Here is a 25,078-nt window from a genome sequence, read left to right as displayed (position 1 = left end):
ACTGATATCTCAGTCTATAAAACCCCACTCCCACCCACACCCTCCCCCACTTAATGGACACTGCTGTCAATCCATGACACCCAGCTCACCCCATTTAAAATCAGTGTCTTCCTACTACATTCAGATTAAAATCCAATTCTTTAGTGTAACATTCTGGAATTTTTAGAATTTCAAGCTACTTTGTAACTTCGTGACAAATTACCTACAGATTTCAAAGAATATCATGCTTTTTGCTCTAGTTCCTGCACCCTTGCATTTGCTGTTTATTGCATGGATAAACAAGAGTCCTTGCTCTTGTTCAAAAATTCTTGACCTGAGTAACTTAGCCCAAATGATTCTCCACTTCCTAAACAGCAAACACTTGAAAGAAAACCATCACTATCACAACAAAATGCTAGGATTTAATTATCTGATGACTCATTTCCTTCCCTCAATTACACCCATTCCTTGAGTTCAGAAATTATGTATCACTATAGGCAGAGGCCAGCATAACCCTTACACATAAAAATGTTTGTGAAATGAACACTAAACCCAGAAATGGAGTCCACTGCAATTGTAACTTCACCTCAATAACAAAGTAGACAACCCTTCAATTTCTTACGAGATTTCATTTATATTAAAATGTCACTTTTAATTAAACGAAGACAACGGATCTATGTGCTGCCATGACTATCCCTGTCACAAACTGTAACATTTCCACTTAGTGAGCTAAGCACTTCTGAGAACAGAGACTAAAAATATTGTCAAGGGTTGCTATTAGCTCCTGTTTGCTTTGTAGAGCTAATTTCCTTCTAATAAAAGCATTTACAAGATTTGCTACAGATTAAAAGAATCTGAAATACTAATCTAATATAATGCAACTATTTTTATATAAAAACTCGTAAGAAATTTTTACTTACCTGAACTACTACTTGTAATTGTTTCTGAAATACTACTAGAGCCAGAAAGTTCTGCTGTTTTTGCAACAGGCACACTGAATGTAAATCCGATCTGTAAAGAAAAAAAAACGTATCCTTTAAGAGTCTATTTAAATGAGTATCAAATAGCTTTTTCTTATTCCAAGTAAAAAAAGAATACACTGAATTTCATGTATTCCAGGTTTTTGTATTTTACAATCTCTTAAACTGAGATGCTTCTTAGAATGAATGGTATGTTCTATCGAACAGCATTTTACATTTCTTAGGCATTTTTTTCATTCAAAGCAGTACATAAAATAAACTTGCTCCTAAAGCTCATTTCTGGATTTCTAAATACTATTTCCTAATAAATAAAAAGTATGAGACTGTATGGACAATGGACAGGTTTCAGGCATGCAGCAGAGAAATGACAAAATGATCTGGAACATCCAGCTATGACAGAAAACAAGAGCACAGTGAAAAAGAGAAAGCAACATGTAAAAATGATATGCATGCCAAAGATGCATGGGGCAACTTGAACATTAAACTTATTATTCTCCCCAAAATATTTATGAAGAAAGAAACAAATAAATATTCTGAGGCACAAAAACCCAAAACTTCTCCAGATTAAAAGGCAATTCAAGAAAAATGTTAACCAAATGCAATGCAATTTAGTTGGTCAGGTTTTGATCTTAATTGGATATAGGCCCAAGAGAAACAAAATAGTTATTAAAGGACAGCCTAGGGGAATGGGGAAATCTGAATTATTATTATACCATGTTATTATACTACGTTATTATTATACCATGTTGAATTTCATGGATATGATAACATACTGCGGGTATGCAGAGGAATGTCCTTTTTCTTAGGGGACATATGGAAAAGCTGTAAGGTTATCAAGAGGTTTGTATCTTAACTTTCAAATGGTCATGAGAAAATATATATGCTTATATGTATTATAGGTAGCGGAAAATAAACAGATGTTCACGCATTCAAGTTTTCTGTACATTGAAATTCTTTTAAGTTGAAAGAAAAACAATGGTACTTCTTACCACCAAGGGCATCTGGGTTCTGATAAAAAAATAAATACAAAATACTCCTTGCTGGCTACTTACAGATGATGGAGGTAGTACATCTGCCTCAGTAGATTTTACAATTGGAGATGAAAATCGAAACATGGGGCTGCCAGTGCTGTTTGGAGAGGTCATTTGTACCTGGTTTTCCAAATTATTAAAATACAAAAAGCATTTTAGAGAAAGAAACTGATAATAAAATAACTTAAGCAAATGTTATTTCAAAGAAGTCAAACACAATTTCCTCTTAGATTTAAAAAACACTTGTTACGGGGTGCATGGCTGGCTCAGTCAGTAGAGCATGCGTCTCTTGATCTTGAGGTTGTGAGTTCCAGCCCCATGTTGGGTGTACAGACTACTTAAAAATAAGATCTTTAAAAAATAAAATAAAATAAAAATAAAAATCAATTGTTTAAACTTCTGAAAAATAAATTAACTGCTATAAAATCTGGCTTCTCCTTGGGAGGGGAGTATACTCTATCTCAGAGGTGAGTATCTGTCTAAAGGAGAAAAATACCATCTACAAGAATATGCTATAAAAACAAACAAACAAAAAAGAACATGTTCAGAAAAAGTAAAAGCCAAGGCGAAAAGCATAAAACATTTCGAGAGCAGTTAATCCTACCTGAGAAATAAAAACAATAACCCCATTCTTACCCAAAAAAAGCATCGTAATTGGAAACAATGTTCGGAAACAAACTTACAATCATCAGTCTCTAAGGCACGGCATCAGAATTAAAGAGCGCTCCATTATAATGTATCCCTTTATAATGGACATTTAAAAAGCAAAACACCGTTTCCACTTTTCTCTTCTTATTCTGAGTTATTAATTTCCATAATGGGAACTTATCATTGCTTTCAACGGAATATTAGATTTTTTAAAATAAATAACAAAAATCACCTCTATTTGTACAATGGTTCTGTACCTTGTTTGTTAATGATTGCGAAGGACTAATGGGTGATGGAGAGGATGTTGTGATCACAGAGGAACTAAAACTGAAGGTAGGCAGTGAAGAACTGGTGATGGGTAGAGAGATTTTCGGCAATACTGGTACTTCCATTTCCTAAAACACAACATGTTTCATAATGAGAGATTTCATCTTTCATATCCTTATTCTATCCCTACTTATTTTCAGGAAGAACTGCTATAGGTACAGGCAAACTGAGAATAGGGCAAAGGTAGCACCGTACTATGATAACAGTGTGGGCTCCTGAATCAGAAGAATTGAAAAGATCTGAATCCCAGCTGTGCCACAAACACACGGTGGCTTTGTGAACCTAACTGCCCTCAGTACCAATTTCCTGATGACTGAAAATGAGAAACAAACATACAAAAAACCAAAAAAACCAAACCATAGATGCAGTATTAGTAGAACACAAAGTTATATATGGGCTGGGCATATAAAACAAGCACTTAATAAACATCAGTCCTGGTGAGTTTGGTGAAATGACTTGGTTTTTTTACTCCAATATAGCAAAGACCACCTCAAGTCTAAAACAACCCAGGTCAAGGGCAAACAAAGAGTTCTGCTTCTGCTTATGGTGGAATAGTTCATTATCTGACCAATGACCTGACTGATAACAATTGTAAACTCTGAACAGAATAGAAAGAAACAACCATCTGAAAACACTGGAGGGCAAGCAGAAGCAAACAGGAACTGCAGAGATAAAAAAAAGCCTGGAAGAAGAGAGGGGCACTGAGTTTTCTGTACTCTGTGAATTGGTGCCACTGCACAGATGAAATTCTGAGAGAAAACAGTAAATCTGTTCATAGAGGAATCACAGGACGGACTAAGTGACCATAGCAGCTAGAAAACGAGGGGAAATGCAGAAATGAGGGGCATATAAATCTGCATGGAAACTGTCCAAATCTCTAGCAGATGTGTAAGCTGCTTGCGTACAAGGCAGACACCAAGCAGCCAATTTAGACTGAAGAGTTCCAGCTGCCACCCACCACAAGCGGGAGAGAGTGTGGCTTGAGTTAAGTTCCCTGCCGGCTAAAACTGAGTATTTCAATTGGATGTCGTTTATGGTACATCAATCACACTTCTGTAAAGTCAAGCCTTCTCCCCAAAGGAAAAATAAAGAAGCTTTCAGATGAAAGAAAACTAAGACAATCTGTTGCCATAAAACCTGCTCTACAAGTTCTTCAGGGTGAAGGGATCTGATACCAAATGGAACTCATGTTTCTGGAAGAAATGAACAATATGTGAGCAAACACAAAAAACTTTAATACTCTTAATTTCTTGAAAATACATACAACTGTATAAAGCAAAAATTATACGCTTGAGTTTATAGCCTAATTGTAATACAAATGACAAGTATAATCTAAAACACCAAGGAAGAGGGGAGGTAAATCAAACTATAAAGCTGCAAGATTCTTAAATTTTACAGGAAGAGGTACAAGATGAACACAAAGTAGAATGTGAAAGTTAAGGACACGTATCATAATCCCAGGAGGAAGCACTAAGTAACATGAAGAGTAAAGAGCAAAGTAATTAAAATGTAATTCTAACAAATACTCAACCAAAAGACAGCTTTCAAAAGGAACAAAAGAAATAAAAAACAAATGGGAAAACAAGAGAAAAATGGGAGACCTAATCCAAACATATAAATAATTACATTAATTATAAATATTCCAATTAAAAAGCAAAAAATAGATAAAATGCAAGACTCACCCATATATCGTCTATAAGAAACTCATTTAAAAAATACAGGTTAAAAGCGAATGGATGGGAAAGGATACAACCTGCAATTCGTACGCCTAAGAAGGCTTATTCTACTGACAGAGTGGCTGACTATAGTAATACTAGATACAGCAGATTTTCAAGACAAAGAGTATTTCCAAAGATTTTTTTTTTAAAAGAACATATAGTAAACTAAGAAGCCATAATGTGTAAGGCATATGTTTTAATGAGGGCTTCAAAATATGTAAAGCAAAAACTGACATAAGGGGAAAAGACAAGTTTACGAAATGAAAGTGGACAATTTTAACTCCTATCTCTCAATAATTTAATAGACTAAACAGACACACCCCACACTCTAAAAAAAACATTCAGCAAGGACAAAGAAGATCTAAGAAAAATACTACTGTCATCTCACACCATATACGTAAAAAAACACTCTACCCGAAAACCGTAAAATACAGGCTTCAAGATTGATCAGGCAGACCATATGCTGGGCTATAAAACAAGTCTCAATACATTTCAAAACATTAATATCACAACTAAACACAGTTCTAAATAATCCATGGATCATATAAGAAATCAAAAAGGAAATCAGAAAGATATATAAAAACACTACTATAAATCTTCTAGAAGAAAACATAGAATTACTTTGCAGCGTGTGGATGGACAAAGGTTTCTTAGGGAAGAAAGAACAGTAAAAATAATTGAAAACAAACAGGGCACCTGGCTGGCTCAGTGGGAAGAGCATGGGACTCTTGATCTCAGGGTTGTGAGTTTGAACCCCACATTGGAGGCAGTGATTACTTAAAAATAAAATCTTTAAAAAATAAAATAATTTTTTAAAAAAGATAAATTCAGACTTCATAAAATTTAGAACATCTGATCAAAAGATACTGTTAAAAATGAATATGCAAGCCAGACTGAGAGAAAATACTTATTAGACCTTTATCTGACAAAATACTTGGATCCAAAATTTATAAAGAACTCCTACAACTCAGTAAGAAAACCCAATTTTTAAAAGGGCAAAAGACCTGAAGATACCTCAAAAGGGAGGAAATAAGCACACAGTCCAGAAGCACATAAATAAGAACACAACATTATCGTGTCAGGGAAATGCAAATTAAAATTACAATGAAATAGCACCACAGACAAAGCAGAATGGATAAAATTTAAAAGATGACAACTATTAATAAGGATGAAGAGTGAAAAAAATGCTCACACACTGTTGATGAGAGTGTAAAACATTATATTCATTTTGGAAAATAGTTTGGCAGTTTCCTTTAAAGTTAAACACATATGGGGGGGGGCGCGCTGGCTGGCTCAGTCAAAAAAGCATGCAAGTCCTAATCTTGGGGTTGTGAGTTCGAGCTCCACAGTGGGCGCAGAGATTATTTAAATAAATAAATAAATCTTTAAAAAAGAAAAAGTTAAACACATATCATACAACCTAGTTCCTCCACTTTTACACTATTTACCCCAAGAGAAATAAACACATGTCTACAAAGTGCTATAAAAGAATGTTCATAGCAGCTTTATTCATAGTAGCCAGGTACAAAAGAACACAACATACTGGACAACTGGACTGATACAAAGTTCCAGAACAAGCAACAACAATATAGGACAAAAAAAATGAGAATAGTGATTGCCTCTGGAGTAGTAGCTGATGAGTACTGACTGGGAAGGAGCACGAGTCAACTTTCTGGAGCAAGAGAAATATCTGACACTTTGAAAGGGGTCTGGGTTACAGTGTAACCATTTTTAAAATTCATTAAATGGTACACCTAAGAATTTTGCATTTTACTACATGGAAATTTTCACTGAATTAAAAACCACAAATATTTGACTGTAGTTTGTGCTATGTATGCTCAAGTATTTGGGGGTGAAGTATATTGATGTCCTCAACTTACTTTGAAATGCATCCAAAAGGGAAGACATACACTTGATAAAGCAAATATAACAAAATATTAGAATCTAAGTGCTAGATATATGTGTGTTCACTGCACAATTCTTTCAGTATTTCAATACAGGTTTGAAACTTACCTTAATCAAAACTGGGGGAGGGGAGAGGAAGGAAACAAAGATGCATTTGGCTCTTTCCATAGGGAAGTTTCATTTGATCTCAATCCTCAGTCTCACTTTCTTCCCTTTAGACCCTTACAACACCTAGGCACATCAACTGAATAACCTGTATCTTACTTATGCCAACTCATTAAGCCACAGACTTGGCCATACTGGTTCTTTGTATCATTGACCTTGAAGTAATTCTAAATTTGATTCCTATTCACCAAAATTTTGACTTAGTTGATCAGAAGTGGGTCCCAAAAATCTACGACAGTTAAAAATTATAAATGGATGCTACCAGTTACTTGAAGTTGAACACAACAATCACTAAATACGTGACTTACTATATATTACCTTTGTACTATCTTTACATGGGTTATCTCACATGAGGAAGATACAACTGTTACAGGTAAGGAAGCTAAGGCAGGAAGATATATGGTTTAAGATCATACAGCCATTAGGGGCGCCTGGGTGGCACAGCGGTTAAGCCTCTGCCTTCGGCTCAGGGCGTGATCCCGGTGTTATGGGATCGAGCCCCACATCAGGCTCCTCCGCTATGAGCCTGCTTCTTCCTCTCCCACTCCCCCTGCTTGTGTTCCCTCTCTCACTGGCTGTCTCTATCTCTGTTGAATAAATAAATAAATAAATCTTTAAAAAAAAATCATACAGGGGCGCCTGGGTGGCAGAGCGGTTAAGCGTCTGCCTTCGGCTCAGGGCGTGATCCCGGCGTTATGGGATCGAGCCCCACGTCAGGCTCCTCTGCTATGAGCCTGCTTCTTCCTCTCCCACTCCCCCTGCTTGTGTTCCCTCTCTCTCGCTGGCTGTCTCTATCTCTGCCTTATAAATAAATAAAAAAAATCTTTAAAAAAAAAAAAAAATCATACAGCCATTAAATGGCAAACATCCAACAGACACAAGCTCCGTCTATTTATTTTTCTTATCCCCACTTTACAGATAAGCTGATGTACAAGGAATTAATTTGACCAACATCACTCACAGCTAGTAAGTAGCAGGCCTGTACCGGACATGACAATATCAAGCAATTAAATCTGAACTCAGTCGTATTTTATACATACACACATACACACACACACACACACACACACACACACACACACTCATCTGTTCTGGTATCAATAAGCTTTTTCATTATAAACTGGTATCACAGTAGAGGCAAAATGCCAAATGTTTAGTGACTAACACACAACCCTTAAATATTTTGAGATCTAAGAAATGAGAGCTAAACTTTCATAATGCAAAATGGGTTATTTACAATATAAAGTTCTGTTAACCTGAATGTTTTAAGTGAATAAAAATATACCAATCCCTGCTACATACAAACAGTACCTGAAATTAGCATAATTTGTTAACACTCCACTAAAAATAAAATTTCTTCCATTTGGCCTATCCCAAAAGTCCATTAAAATACCCACAAAAATGAATATTCCATCCTTTATCAAAAGTTCCTATTAACTATAACTGAATTAAGAACTAGTGGTCTAAACATATTTGTTACCTGAAATAAAAACAGCAATGAATACAAAATAAGTAAGAAAAAGCATCTACCCAAAACCTCTTTTACCTAGATTAAAAAAACACAGGGCAGGCAGAAATTTGGGGCAGCCACCCATTGCTACCTCTTTCCTCAGAAACCTGGAGACTCTAACTCCAGTGTGGAATAGAACTAGGGACAGGAGTTGGGTGAGGCATCCTGGGATGCAAAATTGGCAGATGGCAGTTGGCCGGAATGAAGAGGGGGTCCAGAGAAGGGAGGAGGTGATAGAGGGTTAGACCTTCATAAAGCTCCTCACAGTATACCAAGTAACAAGAGCAAAAGTAAGTCAATAAATTTTCACCTCCCTCCCAATGTCTTGATACAACAAAGTCCCATAAACATGTATCTGTAAGACAGCCAAAACTGAGCTACAGACAGCAAGCTGAACTTCAGCTAAAGAGCTCAGGAATATATTCTTTAAAGTTGAAACTGAAGAGAAATAAGCAAAATTCACAAATCTGTTATCTGGCAAACACCAAAACCAAGATGTTCTCCTCATACAGGGATAAACTTTAAAAAGCCAGAGACACAAATTTTACTGAGAAATATAACAGCTCATCTAGAGAACAGGCTATATAACGAGCTATATTACTCAGATACTAATTTCCTTATATATACAAAGCAAGACAACCCATTTCTTAAAAGTCATTTAATCAAGTCTATATGAAGAAATTCAATAAAAGAAAATCGGTTTGCTAAGAAAACTACAATTTTTTTTATCCTGTGTCATTAGTGGCATTCAAGACTTTTTCTCTGAAGATAGTAGAATACATGAATACGTCCCTTCCCTTCACAACACTCCAGCAGGAGAGCAACACGTAGAACCTCAAGACCAGTCCCGGAGCCGAGACCCCAGCACTACGCCATGTCCCACAAGACAGGCGAGGGCACAGAAAGTCCAAGCTGCCAAGGAAGTCACGGTTCTGGTGCCTTCAGAGAGGCACAACTACAAAACTGCTCAACAGGAAAACGGGAGATGAAGGAAATGAAAACGAAAGACTCCCTACTCTAAATAAACCTGGAAAGCATACCAACAGACAGAAAGTAAGCAATACTAACTCGTACAATAATTTCAACCAAAACATGGCTTTAGAGTCAACAGAAACTAATAGAAGATCTCCTACTTAAAAATCTAAAAATTCCTAAAAAAAAACCTCACAAGTCAATGAAGAAGTTACAAATGAAATGTTAATTAGAAAAAAACAAAAATGAAAGCATTATGTATCAGAACTTAAATGACCCAGGTAGGCTGAAATTCACTTGTAAAAAGACTGACAGAAGGCCTGCATTCAACTCATAGTTAGAAAATAAATAAAAAGTTAATTTAACCAATCTTCAATTAGTCCTTATCTTATTCTAACTTTCATTTTCAGAATATATACAAAAATCTTTCAAAAAAAAAATCTTCCCAATGAAAGAAATAATCCAATAAGAAATGGGTAAATGAAGAGAAACCCCAAATGACCAAGAAACTCACAAGAACAGGGCTCCCTCCCTTGTAAATAGGAAATGCAAAATAAAACTCTAATGGCGTAACACTTCACACACATCACCTTGGCAAAAACTTAAAAAAAAATCCAAAAAATCAAATACCCATAAGGAAAAAGAAAAAGCACACCCACCGACTGTCACGTGGAAGGAAGTATTTAAACTACCTCAGCAGCAACAGGGCAACATCTAATACGTTTGGAGATGTGTATCATCCCCTAGAACCCAGCAAGGCCATCATCCTAGAGAGAAAGCCTAGAGAACACACTGTCTGTGAACAGTCACTGCAGCACGTACTAGAAATCAACCCACGTGCACCCTGCAGAACAGGGCAGTAAAGTTTCAGACTGGACAAATATGTAACAGGGAAATTATACAACTTGAATTATCTTTCACAACACTGATAAATTTCACAAATAATAGGACGAAAATGGCAAGTGAAAAGAGCGCACAGTGTTAATCCATTTATGAAACAGGCAAAACCTAATGATACAATAATATTCCAAAGGTCAAAAAATTTCAATTTTAATTCTCTTATTTGAAAAAAAACGGCTTTTTAGTGGCACCCATGGAATTTAGGGTCCTAGGTTAGGTTTTCTGTGTCATCACAGTGAAGTAGGTATTGAACACACGTACGTGCACGCGCACTCACACTGGGAAGGGACTGCTCCAATGGCAGACTAGTCATTCTTGTGCTGGGTCTCCCCCAAGCCCCACCCCTCGGCCCTCAGGGTCTCCCCTCACCACCACCACACCACAGCTTTCCACGAACTTCAAGAATATAAAGGATAGAACCCTACCTCCTCCTCTGGAGGTTTAGATGCAAAGCGCGTTCTCTCTCGTCTCATCTTGCCGCCTCCACCACCTACTCCAGAAGATAAACCATTGGCTGCAGACATACTGAAATTTGGGTAAGAAAAGCCACTAGGCAAAGAAAAAGAAAATTAAAACAAATGATATATTACTCTGGTCTATAACTTGTTAACTAACTGAACACCTAAAAATTAGAACTGCTAACAAACACCTAAAAATTAGAACTGCTAACAAGAAAAGAAATATACAGCTGAATGTGATTTTAAAAGCTGACAGATTTGTGTGCATTTTGTTTAACCTTCTTAATCTTCAAAAAAACATACATAAATAAAACACAGACCTTACAAATGAAATATAAAGAAGCTTTAGCTATAAAGACGACATTACCTTTCTCGTTCTCTAGTTTGTCCTGGTGTCACAGGTTTTTCATATCCAGTCTAGAACAAAATGAGCACACCAAATTTACATGCCTGCTTCTTCGTTTTAACTTTCTTAAGACCTCCCTTCTGTCTGGCCATTTTAATATTTGAAATCAGGAATTTGATGGGTTTTAGTTAGTGAATCCTAAAATTTAAGACCTGTACCCTGCTTTCTGAATGGTAACTGAATTACAGCATGATTATACATGTAAAAGATCACTGAGCACACTGCCCGACAAAAAGGTAGTAAGTACACAAATGTACTTACAAACCAGAAAAATACTTTTACTCATCTCTCATGATGGCCTATTAAATGTGTAAGCAAATTAATAAGGATATTCTCTCTGAAATGATTCTCTGCAATTTAAGTTCCTCCATTAAAAGGATATCATGGCCCTTTGTAGAAACAGCAAAATACAGGACAGGGACCAGAAACTTACAGGATGAGCCTGTATTTTTTTTTAAATATTTTTTATTTGTCTGAGAGAGAGAATAAGAGAGCAGAGGGAGGGGCAGAGGGCAAGAACCTCAAGCAGACTCCCCCCCCCCCCCCCCCCCCCCCCGATTGCAGAGCCCTACTAACGGCTCACTCCCACGACCCTGAGATCATGACTTGAGCTGAAACCAAGAGTTGGATGCTTAACCAAATGAACCACTCAGACACCTGAGCCTTGATTCTTTTATATCAAAAAGCAACTAAGTGTTCAAACACTGAAGGGAAATACAAAAAGGACACAAGAGCCAGTTCAAAGGCCAAATGGGACAATATGAACATCAAAATAAATAATGCCAATTAAGAATTATAATCTATAGAATGTGAGAAATAAAGCTGACTTAAAAAACACAGACATAGATAGGTACATAAATGAGAAGAAAACTCTTCCTCCAGGAGAATGTCAATTAATAAATGTAGAAAGAATGGTGGAGTTAGAAAACCACCTTTTGGTAATCTACAAACAATAGATTTAGGCAAAAATTACAATAATGCTAACAACTAAAAGGATATTTATCCTCTCAAAGTTATCTACCCACAAGATAATTAATTACAACGGATAAAAAAAATTACTAGTAACTTTACACTGGAGAAATCTTACTAACATCACCTTAATAATCACACTGCTACTAATGAGATGAATTGATAGCACGTGCTTCTCAACATGACAGTCTGAGAAGAGCTCAGCATCTATTCTTTGATATTATTACCAAAAGTACACAGCTTGGGGGCCCCTGGGCGGCCCAGCTGGTTAAGCACCCAACTCTTGATTTCAGCTCAGGTCATGATCTCAGGGTCGTTGAGATCAAGCCCCAGGTCAGACTCTGCACTCAGTGCATGGTAAGATACTATGTAAATACATTAAATACAAAAAATACACTTTAGCTAAATAGCACAAGAAAACAAACCCAAACATGGGACATTTTAAGACAACTGGCCTGGTCTCCTCAAAAACCAATTTTTGCCTAGCAATTCAGCTCTCAGATACAAACCCCAGAAAAATGACAACATATGATGACAAAAAACCTGTATACAAACATTCACAGTATTATTAATTACAGTCAAAAAATAAAAATAACCCAAATGGCCCTCAGCTGATGAAAGGATAAAGAAAATCTAGTATATCCAAACAATGAAATAATATTCAGCCACATAAAATAGGAATAAAGTTCTGATGTATACATGGATGAACCTTGGAAACATTATGCTGAGTGAAATAAATGAGTCACAAAGGACCACATATTTTAAAACTCCATTTATAGGAAATGTCCAGACTAAACAAATCCAGAGAGACAGATCAGTGGTTGCTTAGGGCTGGAGAGGAAGGAGTGGGGAGTGACTACTAACAGGTATAAGATTTTGGGAGGGTGGGGAGAATGGTGAGGACAATGTTCTAAAACTGACTGTGGTGATGACTGAACAACTCTGAATATACTAAAAACCACTGCACCACTGTACTCTTCAAATAGGTGAATGTATCTCAAAAAAACAGTTATTTTACAACAAAAACAATGTATTGAGGGTCAAGACTTGAGATCTAGAAAGACAAAAAACCAAAGCAATGCATGAGATCTGCTTGGATTTTGATTCAAAAAAGCAACTATAAACAACACTGGAGTGTGGTCTAGATATTATAGAATATTAAGTAGGAATGAACATTAATCTCTTCAGATGTGATAATAAAGAAGAAAGTACTTAGGAAATGCACCTCAAAGTACTTAGGGATGAACAGATATGTGACATTTTGTTTTCAAATAGTTCAACGACAATACAAACAAAACACAGAGATAAAGCAATACTGGCAAAATTATTTAATCTAAACCATGAGTATATATTAATGTTACTAGTAAATACTAATTTAGGATTTGATCAAGGTGCTAGCCATTTGAAAGGCATACCAATTTGTAATCACTAACACACAAACTTTATGCATTATCTAGTTGCTAGACTGCAATGGTAGAGTACTTGTATCTTACTTATTCTTACTCATTTTAATCAGTATTCAAAGATGAGTGAAAATAAACACATACTCACACTGTGCTTTTTATCTATTCTTTGATTTGTCTTCCTTAATTCACCAGACGGGGTCAGAGATGGTTTAAAATAAACAGTTCGATTTGTTGCTATGGAAACTGGCTTTGGGGTCATGAGTCTCTGAACAGGGGGATACTGAGAGTCCACCTTTTAGATAATCAGAAATTAAAGACAAACCTTTATTTTCATATATATATATAAGTGACACAATCTAAAAATTATTTGGCAATAGCTAATGTCACCTAGAGACTATGAATACTTCTTAGAGAAACACCCAGAGAATGCAAACAAATACTAAAAGGAAAAACTGATAGTAACAGAACTAAAGGTATATATATTTATAAACTTATACATAAAATTCCAAATGGTTTCATACTTTTCACATATATGTGCACATGCACAAAATGGAAACTATATTCAAAACTGTTCTACAAATCTAAGCTTTTACAGCTTGAATTTTGAATACAGAAACTAAAACTGATTTTGCCACATTTTCCCCAAATTACTTTTTAGATATCCTTCAACTGGAAATAAGATTATTTTTAAACTAGCTATGAGGGGCGCCTGGGTGGCACAGCGGTTAAGCGTCTGCCTTCGGCTCAGGGTGTGATCCCAGTGTTATGGGATCGAGCCCCACATCAGGCTCCTTCTCTGGGAGCCTGCTTCTTCCTCTCCCACTCCCCCTGCTTGTGTTCCCTCTCTCGCTGGCTGTCTCTATCTCTGTCAAATAAATAAATTTTTTAAAAAATAAATAAATAAATAAAAATAAACTAGCTATGAAAATAATTGCCAAAAAAAAAAAAAGAGCAAACCTCTCTCCAAGTTAATTTTCTTCTATTGTTATTTAAAAACTAAAGCAAAAGACTTAACGGAGTAAAACTCTGTTAAGAATTTCAAATCCTGGGGCGCCTGGGTGGCACAGCGGTTAAGCGTCTGCCTTCGGCTCAGGGCGTGATCCCGGCGTTATGGGATCGAGCCCCACATCAGGCTCCTTCTCTGTGAGCCTGCTTCTTCCTCTCCCACTCCCCCTGCTTGTGTTCCCTCTCTCGCTGGCTGTCTCTATCTCTGTCGAATAAATAAATAAAATCTTTAAAAAAAAATGTCAAATCCTAAAATAAACTGGCTATTATTATCTAAGCACACAAGTGTCATGTCAACAGTCTTTTGCAACAAGAAAGCACAGTAAAAGTCCTGTTGGTGTAAGATGACTATAAAGCCGAGAACTTCTACTCTGTCCAAAGACTGTAATACTATGAATACAGTCCTTTCACTCTGCAGCAGCTGTGGACAACATTGGTTTCCAAGGCAAAGCCTCTGTATACTAGCTCTTCCCTAAATCCTCATCACAACTGTGATCTTACAACTCAACGAGAGTCTATTTTGTAGACTGTTCTGATAACATCTGTGAAACATGAACTACAATACTGTACTTTGGCCTTTATATATCCTAACACCCATTAATAAAATTCTATTGATACTATACTCAACCCTTTAATAAAACTTTAATCAATGAGAACTTGTATTATAGTACAGCTTTTTTACATTTACTTCTTTTTAAACAATCTGATATAAAACAGGAGTTTGAGAAAAGCAACTAATGCCATAAATTAATCCCATCATAGTGGTTAATAATGGATTCCTTCTTGCCTGATTACAAATATCTAGGGAATTCTAAAAATTGTAAAGCAACACTATCTGCCCCAAACCTCTCAATTTTAGCCTTTTCTGCAGAAATTTCAGTGAAAATAATTATAATTTACCAGTATCTCACATACAGTTCCCATGATTAAGTCAGAAAATTAGGATCATTTCAATCAGTTACTTCTGGGGGGAAACTGGTGTTGCAATGAATGCTTTCACAAGTAAGGATATGGGAATGCTTCCCGGAAGGATACTTAACTAGCTACAAGCATAACTAACAAAAAATACCTCTTTAACTCTATCAAGCACTTGATATTTTTCCCACAGCAACCTCCAAAGCTAATTTCAGCCAAATAGAACACACTAAGAAGGGTTATCAAGATACGATAAAAGTTATATTTTGTATTAGTTCCCATACCTTGGAACAGTATTTTGGCTAATGAAAGATCCAGCAATCTGAAATTCTATTACACACAACAGATTTGACATGTTTGTTAATGAGGAAACTTTACAAAGATAACTATGTTCAGTGCGGGTTTTAGTCACTGAACTTCTATGATTACTAAACACTGCAAGCACTGTTCACTCCTACTTTTATTTATTGGAAGGTGAGAGTTACTCATAGACTACCGAGATGCTGAAGGTAGAAACGCCAAATAACCAAAAAATGTTGACTAAGCATTTACTGCACATACTGCACTGTGCTAAGGAAGGCCATCACAAGAAGCTACAATGTCCAAGTCAAACAATCTTATCTTTCAAACATGCTCCCTAATGACTATCAGATTCAATTTGTATATTTACTAACTTAAAAATAAATATAACAAAACTGTTGAAACTTTAAGTAAATAAATGCAAAAAAAAGTTTTACCCTTTCCCTTTTGGCCTGAAAGTCTGCAGTGGTATCTATTCCACTTCTATCCAGAGACTGAAAAGGTAAAAATACTATTTAGACTAGACTGGAAATTTTGAAAAATATGACTTTCATCACCAATATATAAAAATGTATCTCTAAAAAATGGTTTAAAAGTCAACTTACAGAATTCAGGGGAGAAGAGACAATAGATGGAATTCTTTTTGCATCCTGTTAATATTGAAACAGTAACAAAATTAAGATTTTTCACAAAGCTCAAATTTTGCCATACACCTGCATTTAATTGTGATTCTAAAAATTTACCGCTAGAGGGCTTGACATCTTCTCTAAAGACTGCAATATTCGCCGAGCTGTTGAACTGGTCACACCATAGGATTGTGCATTGAGCTGCTTAGCTTTCATCTGTCTTCTGACTGGTGCCTATAAAAAATAAACACTGTATTATTTTTTTGGACCGTGAACTCTAAAGCACATATTTGAGGAAATAAAAATATTTACAAAACAGAATGGATATCCAAAGAGCAATAGGATTAATGTGGTAACAGCAATTTACCTCTTAATGACTTAATGTCATTAAGCATTAAGTTCAACTTTTTTTCTTTATACCTTTACTAAAAAGCCAATTACTTTTACAATCAGAAACAAGATAGCACGCACCTCGCTACAGATCTGCAGCTATGTTAAATGGGAAAAGTGAGATCACTGGTATAAAATTTTAGCATTACCTTGAGCCATTTATCCCTGATATTTAAATCAAAGAACATTTCTTGTTGAATCACTATGCCATCACTATGTTGTATACCTAAAACTAATATAACACTGTGTGTCAACTGTAATTCAATAAAAAATACATAAATAAATCAAAGAATGAAGTTAACAAGAACTACATTAAAACATTATTCTCGGTATTAGTTAATTAAATTCCAAGATTACTAAATGAGCCTGTAGTCTCTATTGTAAAGGAAATTTAAATTTTTACACTAACTCACTTCTCAAATTTGGATATAAGAAAAATTTAAACACTCAGGCTATTTCTTCATGATCTTTAACTTTCTTAAAATTGGAGTTAAGGAAGACCTCTTATAAAGAATAGATAAGTACCCTTTAAGATGTAAGCAATGTTTACAAATTCCAATTAAAACATTTTTTTTTAAAGATTTTATTTATTTATTCAACAGAGATAGAGAGAGCCAGCGAGAGAGGGAACACAACCAGGGGAAGTGGGAGAGGAAGAAGCAGGCTCATAGCGGAGGAGCCTGACGTGGGGCTCGATCCCATAACGCCAGGATCACGCCCTGAGCCGAAGGCAGACACTTAACCGCTATGCCACCCAGGCGCCCCAAAACGCTTTCTTTTCTCAAGAATGCATTACAACAATCCAATAACCAAGTGACTACCACAAAACAATTCAGCAATGCTTGATATAAAGATATTATCACAATCGAAACACAACTCAGTTTCTACAAAGAGCTCATAATATTTGAGAAACTGAACCATAATAACTACTTTATAAATAATGCTTCTCTGATACCAAACATTGATGATATTTTCAGAGTAACTGCAATATTCTCCATTAGTTTTATTAAGAACTTGATGCCCATTAAGGACTGCTGATCAGGGCAGAAAATTCGGCAAACATGAGGCAACATTAAAATCCTCTAGGAAAATATGACAGTCTGTCCTGTCACCGGATTCTACTGGCCACTGGCTACTCAGGGCCTCAATTCACTAATCAATAAAATGGAACTGAATTAGAGAATCTTTAATATATCTCCCATCTCTAACACTCTAGGAAAGGAGTAATGGATTCATCCCAAATGCCAATGATAAACATTTGGAAGGCTGTGCTGAGAAGGATTTTAAGGGTATGTCACGACTTAGCATTAAAAAGCATAAGATTCAATGTAAGAAAGAAAGGAAGAAATAGCTAGAATATACACTGACTTGGATTATTCTATGAATCATAGGCTTGCATCATCTTATATCCTACTAACACACTTAACTATTATTTTAACTTTTAAAAAAATTTTAAGGGAATAACATGATCCAGTTTAAGCTCTGGAAAAAGCTCCCTGTGTAACTCCAATATCCAGTTAACACTTTCTGAAAGAACAAAATATTGCCCTTCATGAACACTTTCAGAAATAAAACTCCTAATTACTGTTGACTATATACATGAAATCATCCTCTAATCAGGAAAGCAAGAAACTAAAGACAAGATAAAATCTTAAAATATACTTGTTTCTATGCCATTGCTATGTTTGTTACGGACTGTCATCTTCACACAGACCCCTCTCTCCAAAAGCCTACATACTCTGAATATAATTACTACTCCATCTTTAAAATGTCAAAATCTGTAAAAGTAAGCACAATAACATAAACAAAACAATTTTTATGAGCTTCAAAAAGACTCTTAAGGTAAAACAGAATGGTGGAATTTACCTTGAATTTATTTTTTTAAAAGTTATCAATTTCCACTTGTTCTTTGCTAACACATATGTAAATACAACTGATTTTCTATATTGACCTTGTATCCTGTGATCGTGCTAAACTTACTTGTAAGTTCTGATTACTTTTTTTTTTCCTTAGGCTTTTCTACGTAGATAAGCACATTGTCTAAGCCTTGCATTTCTTTCTTCTTGCATTGGCTAGGACCTGCAGTATAGCATTAAACAGTAGCAGCGCTAGCAGACATCCTTGTTCTCTTCCAGACCTGAGAAGAGTATTCAGTCTTTCACCATTATTAGTATGATTCTAGCTAAAGATTTTCAATAGATACCATTTATCAGGTTGAGGAGATCCCCATTTATTCCCTGGGCTACACAAAATTCTTATCATGAATGGACACTGAATTTTGTCAAATGTGTTTTATGCATCTATGGAGATGTTCGTATGGTTTTTATTCTTTAGTTTGTTTACATGGTAGATCACATTAACTTTCAAATGTTGAGCCAACCTTGCATTCCTGGGATAAACCATACTTGTTCATTAAATAATATCCTTTTTATATATGCTAGATTCAATTTGCAAACATTTGTAGAGAAGGTTTGGGTCTGTAATTCATCAGAAATATTGCTCTGTGGCTTTCGTATAATGCCTTTGTCTGGTTTCAGTATCAGGGTAATGTTTGCCTCATAAATATGATGGGAAGGTACCTTCCTGTTATATGGAGAAGTCTGTGTAGAATTGGTATTCTTTCTTTCTTAAATGTCCAGTAGAATTCACCAAGGAAGTTATCTGAGCCTGATGTTTTCTTTGCTGGAAGGTATTTTAACTACATATTCAATTTATTGAACAGACTATTTGGGCTACTCTATCTTAACTTAATATCAAATAACATGAAATACTTAGGTATAAATCTAACAAAATATGTGCAAGTTCTGTGTGATGAATACTACAAAACACTGATAAAAGAAATTTCAAAAAAGACAAACAAATGGAAGCCATGCTGTGTTCAATGATTGGGAGATTCAAGTTTATTAAGATGTATATTCTCCCTAAATTCATCTTTATTATTTTTTTTAAAAGATTTTATTTATTTATTTGACAGAGACAGCCGGCGAGAGAGGGAACACAAGCAGGGGGAGTGGGAGAGGAAGAAGGAGGCTCCCAGCGGAGGAGCCTGATGTGGGGCTCGATCCCAGAACACCGGGATCACGCCCTGAGCCGAAGGCAGACACTTAACGACTGCGTCACCCAGGCGCCCCCCTAAATTCATCTTTAGACTCAATGCCAGTAGATTGTAGAAACTGGTAATGTGATTCTAAAGTTAGGAAAAAGTGAAAGATCTAGGACAGCCAAAATAAGCTTGTAAAAGAACAAAGCTGGAGGACTCACATTAGTGATTTCAAGATTACTGTAAAGCTACAGTAATCAAGAGAGTTTAAAGTTGGCCAAAGGATACATAGAAATAGAAAATAACAAAGTCAAGAAACAGAGCCACATATACGGTCAAGTGATTTTCAAACAAAGATGCAAAGGCAAAGCAATGTAGAATGTATACCTTTTTCAGCAAATGGCATCGGACTGAAAAACTGGACATCCTTTTTTTTTAAAAAAAAAAAAAAAAAAAAAAAAAGAATCTTGATCCCTACCTCATGACATGACACATACCATCAACAAAAATTAACTCAAAACAGATCAGAAGCCTAAATTAAAACCTAAAACTATAAAGCCTCTAGAAAACACAGAAGAAAATCTGTGACGCTAGCTTAGGCAAACATGTCTTACATACTACACCAAAAGCATGAGCCACATAAGAAGANAAGAAAAAAAAAAAAAAAAAATATATATATATATATATATATATATTGAATGCCATAAAAAGTGAAAAACTTCTCTTCAAAAGACTTAAGCCAGGGAATGGGAGAAGAGGTTTGCATAACATATATCTAATAAAAGACTTAATTAAGGAATAACATACTCTCAAAACTCATTAATAAGAAAACAACCCTATTAAAATCGGGCAAGGGGAGCCTGGATAACTCAGCTTGTTGCATGTCTGACTCTTGATGTTGGCTCAGGGTCTTAAGATCGAGCCCCACACTGGGCTCCTGGCTCAGCTGGGACTCTGCTCAAAAGTCTCTCCCTCTGCCCCTCGCCCCTTTCACGTGCATGTGCACCTCTCTAAAGATAAACAAATCTTTAAAACAAAAAATGGGCAAAAGATTTGAACAGATGTTTCACCAAAGATGATACATTTATGGCAAATAAGCACACAAAATGACGCTCAGTTTCATACATAAAAACCATAGTAATGTGGAGTTACCACTACATGCCTATCAGAATGGCTAAAATTAAAAAAAAACAAAAAAACAAAAAAACAACTGATGACAAGTGCTGCCCAGAACATTCACTGCTGAGAATGCAAAGAGGTACCAGCCATTCTGGAAAACAGTTCGGCAATTTATTATAAAGTTTAACGTATACTTAACCATTAAGACCCAGCAGCCAACTTCAGGTATTTACCCAAGAGAAATGAAAATTAACGTTCACACAAAATGTTCACAACCACTTTAATCACAACTGCCCCAAATCAGAAACAATCCAACTGTCCTGTCACTAGTGAATGGATAAATTACACCTCAGCAATAAAAGTAACTACTGACATAGGCAAAAATATATATTAAATCTCAGATACATCATGCCTTATAAGTAGAAAAAGCCATATTCAAAAGGCTAGAAACTATTATTGATTAAAATTAAATGATGTCCTGGAAACATCAAAACTACAGGGAAAGAAAACAGATCAGTGGTTGCCCCAGGGTGGAAAGCAGAAAGAGGAGTCAACTACAGAGTGGCATAAGGTAACATTTGGGATGCTGGAAATGTTTATTCAATATTTTGCAGAGTGGGTACACAATTTTATGTATTGTTAAAATTCAATTACTCTAATAAGGTTTACTACACATAATTTACACCTCAATTTTTTTAAAAGGAATATTAACTCCTACATTAATTCCTAAAGCACAGACGCATAAAACATACTCACAAACATAATGAATAAATATTCATTTAGGTCTAAAATAATGTTCAGGTAGTCCCTAAATGAAAAGAATGTTTTAATGCATAGTTCTATCACTTTACCAAAAAATAACCAAACCACAGCTCCACTTGAGGTCCATTAGTTACTTGTCAATTATTATTATTATTATTATTATTATTATTATTATTATTACTACTACTACTACAGAAAATTCTCAGTCCTTCTACTCAAACCAACCTGATATGGTGTGTTTCGTAGTTTAGGCTGTCTTACAGCAGCTGCTGCCCCACCATACACTGTTTTTCCAGGATAAAAAGGAGAATCTCCAAGTTGACTTGTTTTAAGGATTGAAGAATTCCCAAGTGACTGCACAGAAACACAACAATAAATTATGAGCAATAAACACTCAAAATCGAATGTGATTAAATCAAATCCTAGTAGTACTCACAGGGGAAAGTGTTCCAAAGGCAGACAAGTTGAATGCTGGTTTTTTTGAGCTGGTGGCAGTGTGCTGTGAGAGTGAAGGAGTACGTTCAGCCTCTGGGGACCACAGAGGTGGCACTGAAGTGCTCTTTGTAACAGCTATATCTGAAACAAAAATATGCAATGCATAGTAAGAGCACTAATTACAAGAAAATGGGAATTACAAGTCAGAAAAAACTCATCCCATGAAATTTAACTTCACTACCAAATGCCAAGAATACCTTTATCAGAAGCTCTTGAAGAAAAACCACTGGTAGTTGAGATGTTATCATCATCATGTTGAGAGGTAGAATCTTTAATTTCCTTTACAAGGGAAAATCCAGAACTGCCAATTGGGAATGCCGAGGATGTAGAGGGTTGACAGTGTAATGCAGGAGATTCCAACATGGAGAAATTCATATGGCTCCGATGAAGAGAAGGCCTTGTTAATACATCTGGGTAATTTGAAGAAGTACTAGTTGTTGAGGGTTCTTTAAAAAAACAAACATTATGAATATACAGCTTAGAAAAAGCAATATCACAACAAAATGGTGTTTAAAAAACATACTATATAATAAATATAGCTTCGATTCAAGTCACTGAAACCTCCCACAATAAGCCCAATTTAGGTTATTCTTTAGCCAAACAAGGTTTCATCTAATTGCAATGAATTTACTTAACTTAGTATCAAACCATGTTTCAGGGTTCACATACGACTTCTGAAAGTGCATCATCCTTTATTTTCCTTGAATTGATATTATAAAACTTGCTCATAAAAAATAAAATCAAAGAAGCTATATAAGAAAGTCATAAAATAAAAAGGATGTCTGGTTCCTCCAGAAATAACCACTATTAAATTTGTATATCCTCCCAGATATTTTATATGCATACATAAATGTTTTCCGTAATTATATAATAACATCATGCAACCAGTTCTAGGACTGGTTTTTCCATTTACCAATATAATTAATTGTCTCTATATACAAAGCATTCCCTGTAAAGACCACATTGTATTTTATCGTCATTGACTATATTATGTGATTATTTTCCCAATGCTCAAACATGTATGCACTGATATCTGCATACTTTTCAGAGTATTCTTTTGGATTAATCCATGGTTCTCTAAGAATATAACAGAAACATGAAGAGAAATTATTAAACAAATACTTTTAAGCTACCCACAAGAATATCTGATTTTGTAAGCCTAAATTGGGCCCCCTAAAGCTGCTTAAGTATCCAAGGTATGAGATTCAGTGGGATAAACAATTATATGTGGAACTGCTCTGTTGGACTGGATCAGAGTGTGTGCTTATTTTTGCTTATGAGACATACTGTGATCTTGTCAAGTTATACTCCCACAAACAGCAAATGACAATGTACATGTCCACCATCCTAACACTGGATATTAACCTTTTCTGATTTCTGTCAATCTCCTATGTCAAATGGCATCATTATTTTACTTGCATTTACTTAAATGAGAGGGATACGGAGCATCCTTCCCTATATTCATTGGTCATTTATATTTCTTCTATTAATTGCTTACTGATATAGTCCCTCTTACTATGAAGATCAGTGAAATCTAATTTTTGGTCAGTAAGATACTGTGATATGATCTGCAATATTACAACTAATTTTTCACCATTGGTTGAACCTATTCATTTTAATGAGGTCTTTCGCAGCATAGAAAATAACTTGTACCTTGTTTACAAAGACTTCTACCGTTCCAAGACTATAAGAAATTAAAAATTTTACTCATTTTTTTGGTACTGTACTGTTACTTTTATTTCAATATAATGTTGAATCTTGAGTCCATCTGGAATCAGTTATGATGTAGTAGTGAAAGAATGATTCAGCTTTTGTTTTCCAAATGGTTAGCCTGTTCAAATTCTAAAATAACCTTCTTAAACAAGCTATCTTTTAATCACTGAGAAACCACCACTACCACAATACTGAATTCCAAAAGGCTTTTCACTCCTTCCCCCAGTGATATATCTGTACCAGCACGATAATGTTTCACCTACTCTAACTTTAGAACACATTTAGTAACTGTAAAAGTTACTCCAACATACCCCCACATTCCCCTTATTCTTTTTCAGAATCTCTCTATTCATCTTCAGGTGTATTTTCAATAACTTTAAAATGATTTATCAAGTTTACAAAAGACTGACAGGCTAGAGTAACTGGGCCTCCAGACTAGCCCTTCTACTGTAATTTAAATAATTATTATACTGGACAAAATATGACACAGCTTTCAGACAATATAAAATAGCACTCAAAAACAGGAAAACTCAAAGTAAATAGAAAACTCAAAAAGTGAGCCCTATCTCTATCCTGGTCTCTACCTGGGTACCTTTTTGGACCTGGAAGAGAAAACTGGAGTCCAAGCAGAACATGGCAGGCAGAAATCAAATTAAGGGCAGTGGACAGTAGAAAACTGGTTAGGGTGGGGCCTTCAGAAGTCCAAATGGGAGTGTCCAGGCTATCCATGCACAGAGTCAGACCATCTAAGGCAAATACCAGCTGCTATGGAGTTGAGAAAACAGACACAGTGCTAGGGGACAAGCAGTGCTAAGGACACAGAAGCTACAGTGTTGCCAGAACTTATCCCATGAAAGCACCTCCTTAAATTCATGGCAATCAGCCGAGATGTTGGAAACACTTCCCCATGAAACTAGGGATGATGTCCTAGAACAAGACCTACAGTAGACTCATCCTAAAAAGCCACAGGGGAAACAGTTTGGAGGCTAAGTCCTACCACGTTAAACACCTTGGTACCTTCCACAGATACACATTAACAAAACATAAAACTAAGTTTACAAAGTTCAAAATGATCACTTAATAATAACCAATACTCACGCAATAATCAATACTCCTCAGGGGAAGATAACAGCATCCAGAATCTTTACATATATTATTCAAAATGACAATATTTAGGCAGAAACCATTTGATATATATACGAAAAATGCCATCAATAGTGGGGAAAAAAGCAGTCAATAGGAATTGAACATAAGACAGCCAATTTAACCTTCACAAAGGCTTTAAAACAAGTATTTTAAGGGCACCTGGGTGGCACAGTCAGCTGAGCACCTGACTCTT

At 35.6% G+C, this 25,078-nt stretch overlaps 1 protein-coding gene across 5 annotated transcripts in view; it reads right to left on the bottom strand.

Annotated features, from left to right (window-relative positions):
* NUP153 (nucleoporin 153) overlaps window positions 1–25,078 on the bottom strand; it is a 76,963-nt gene that overhangs the window by 27,524 nt on the left and 24,361 nt on the right. For 4 of the 5 annotated variants that reach the window (XM_019807727.2, XM_002926986.4, XM_011234465.3 and 1 more), the window contains exons 3-14: window positions 22,224–22,472; window positions 21,968–22,107; window positions 21,757–21,885; window positions 16,338–16,454; window positions 16,200–16,244; window positions 16,032–16,088; window positions 13,520–13,666; window positions 10,961–11,010; window positions 10,561–10,684; window positions 2,896–3,033; window positions 2,012–2,110; window positions 900–990 (exon numbers count right to left, since the gene is read on the bottom strand). In XM_019807727.2, the coding sequence (XP_019663286.2) occupies window positions 900–990; window positions 2,012–2,110; window positions 2,896–3,033; window positions 10,561–10,684; window positions 10,961–11,010; window positions 13,520–13,666; window positions 16,032–16,088; window positions 16,200–16,244; window positions 16,338–16,454; window positions 21,757–21,885; window positions 21,968–22,107; window positions 22,224–22,472 (1,386 nt within the window). The remainder of the gene's footprint in view (window positions 1–899; window positions 991–2,011; window positions 2,111–2,895; window positions 3,034–10,560; window positions 10,685–10,960; window positions 11,011–13,519; window positions 13,667–16,031; window positions 16,089–16,199; window positions 16,245–16,337; window positions 16,455–21,756; window positions 21,886–21,967; window positions 22,108–22,223; window positions 22,473–25,078) is intronic. The other variant, XM_034660280.1, reaches the window with a different exon arrangement.

This window comes from Ailuropoda melanoleuca, chromosome 5 (assembly GCF_002007445.2).
Source record: "Ailuropoda melanoleuca isolate Jingjing chromosome 5, ASM200744v2, whole genome shotgun sequence".
Taxonomy (NCBI): Eukaryota; Metazoa; Chordata; class Mammalia; order Carnivora; family Ursidae; genus Ailuropoda; species Ailuropoda melanoleuca.
The sequence above is the reverse complement of the archived record's forward strand: the minus strand, read 5'-3'. Positions and strand labels throughout refer to the sequence as shown.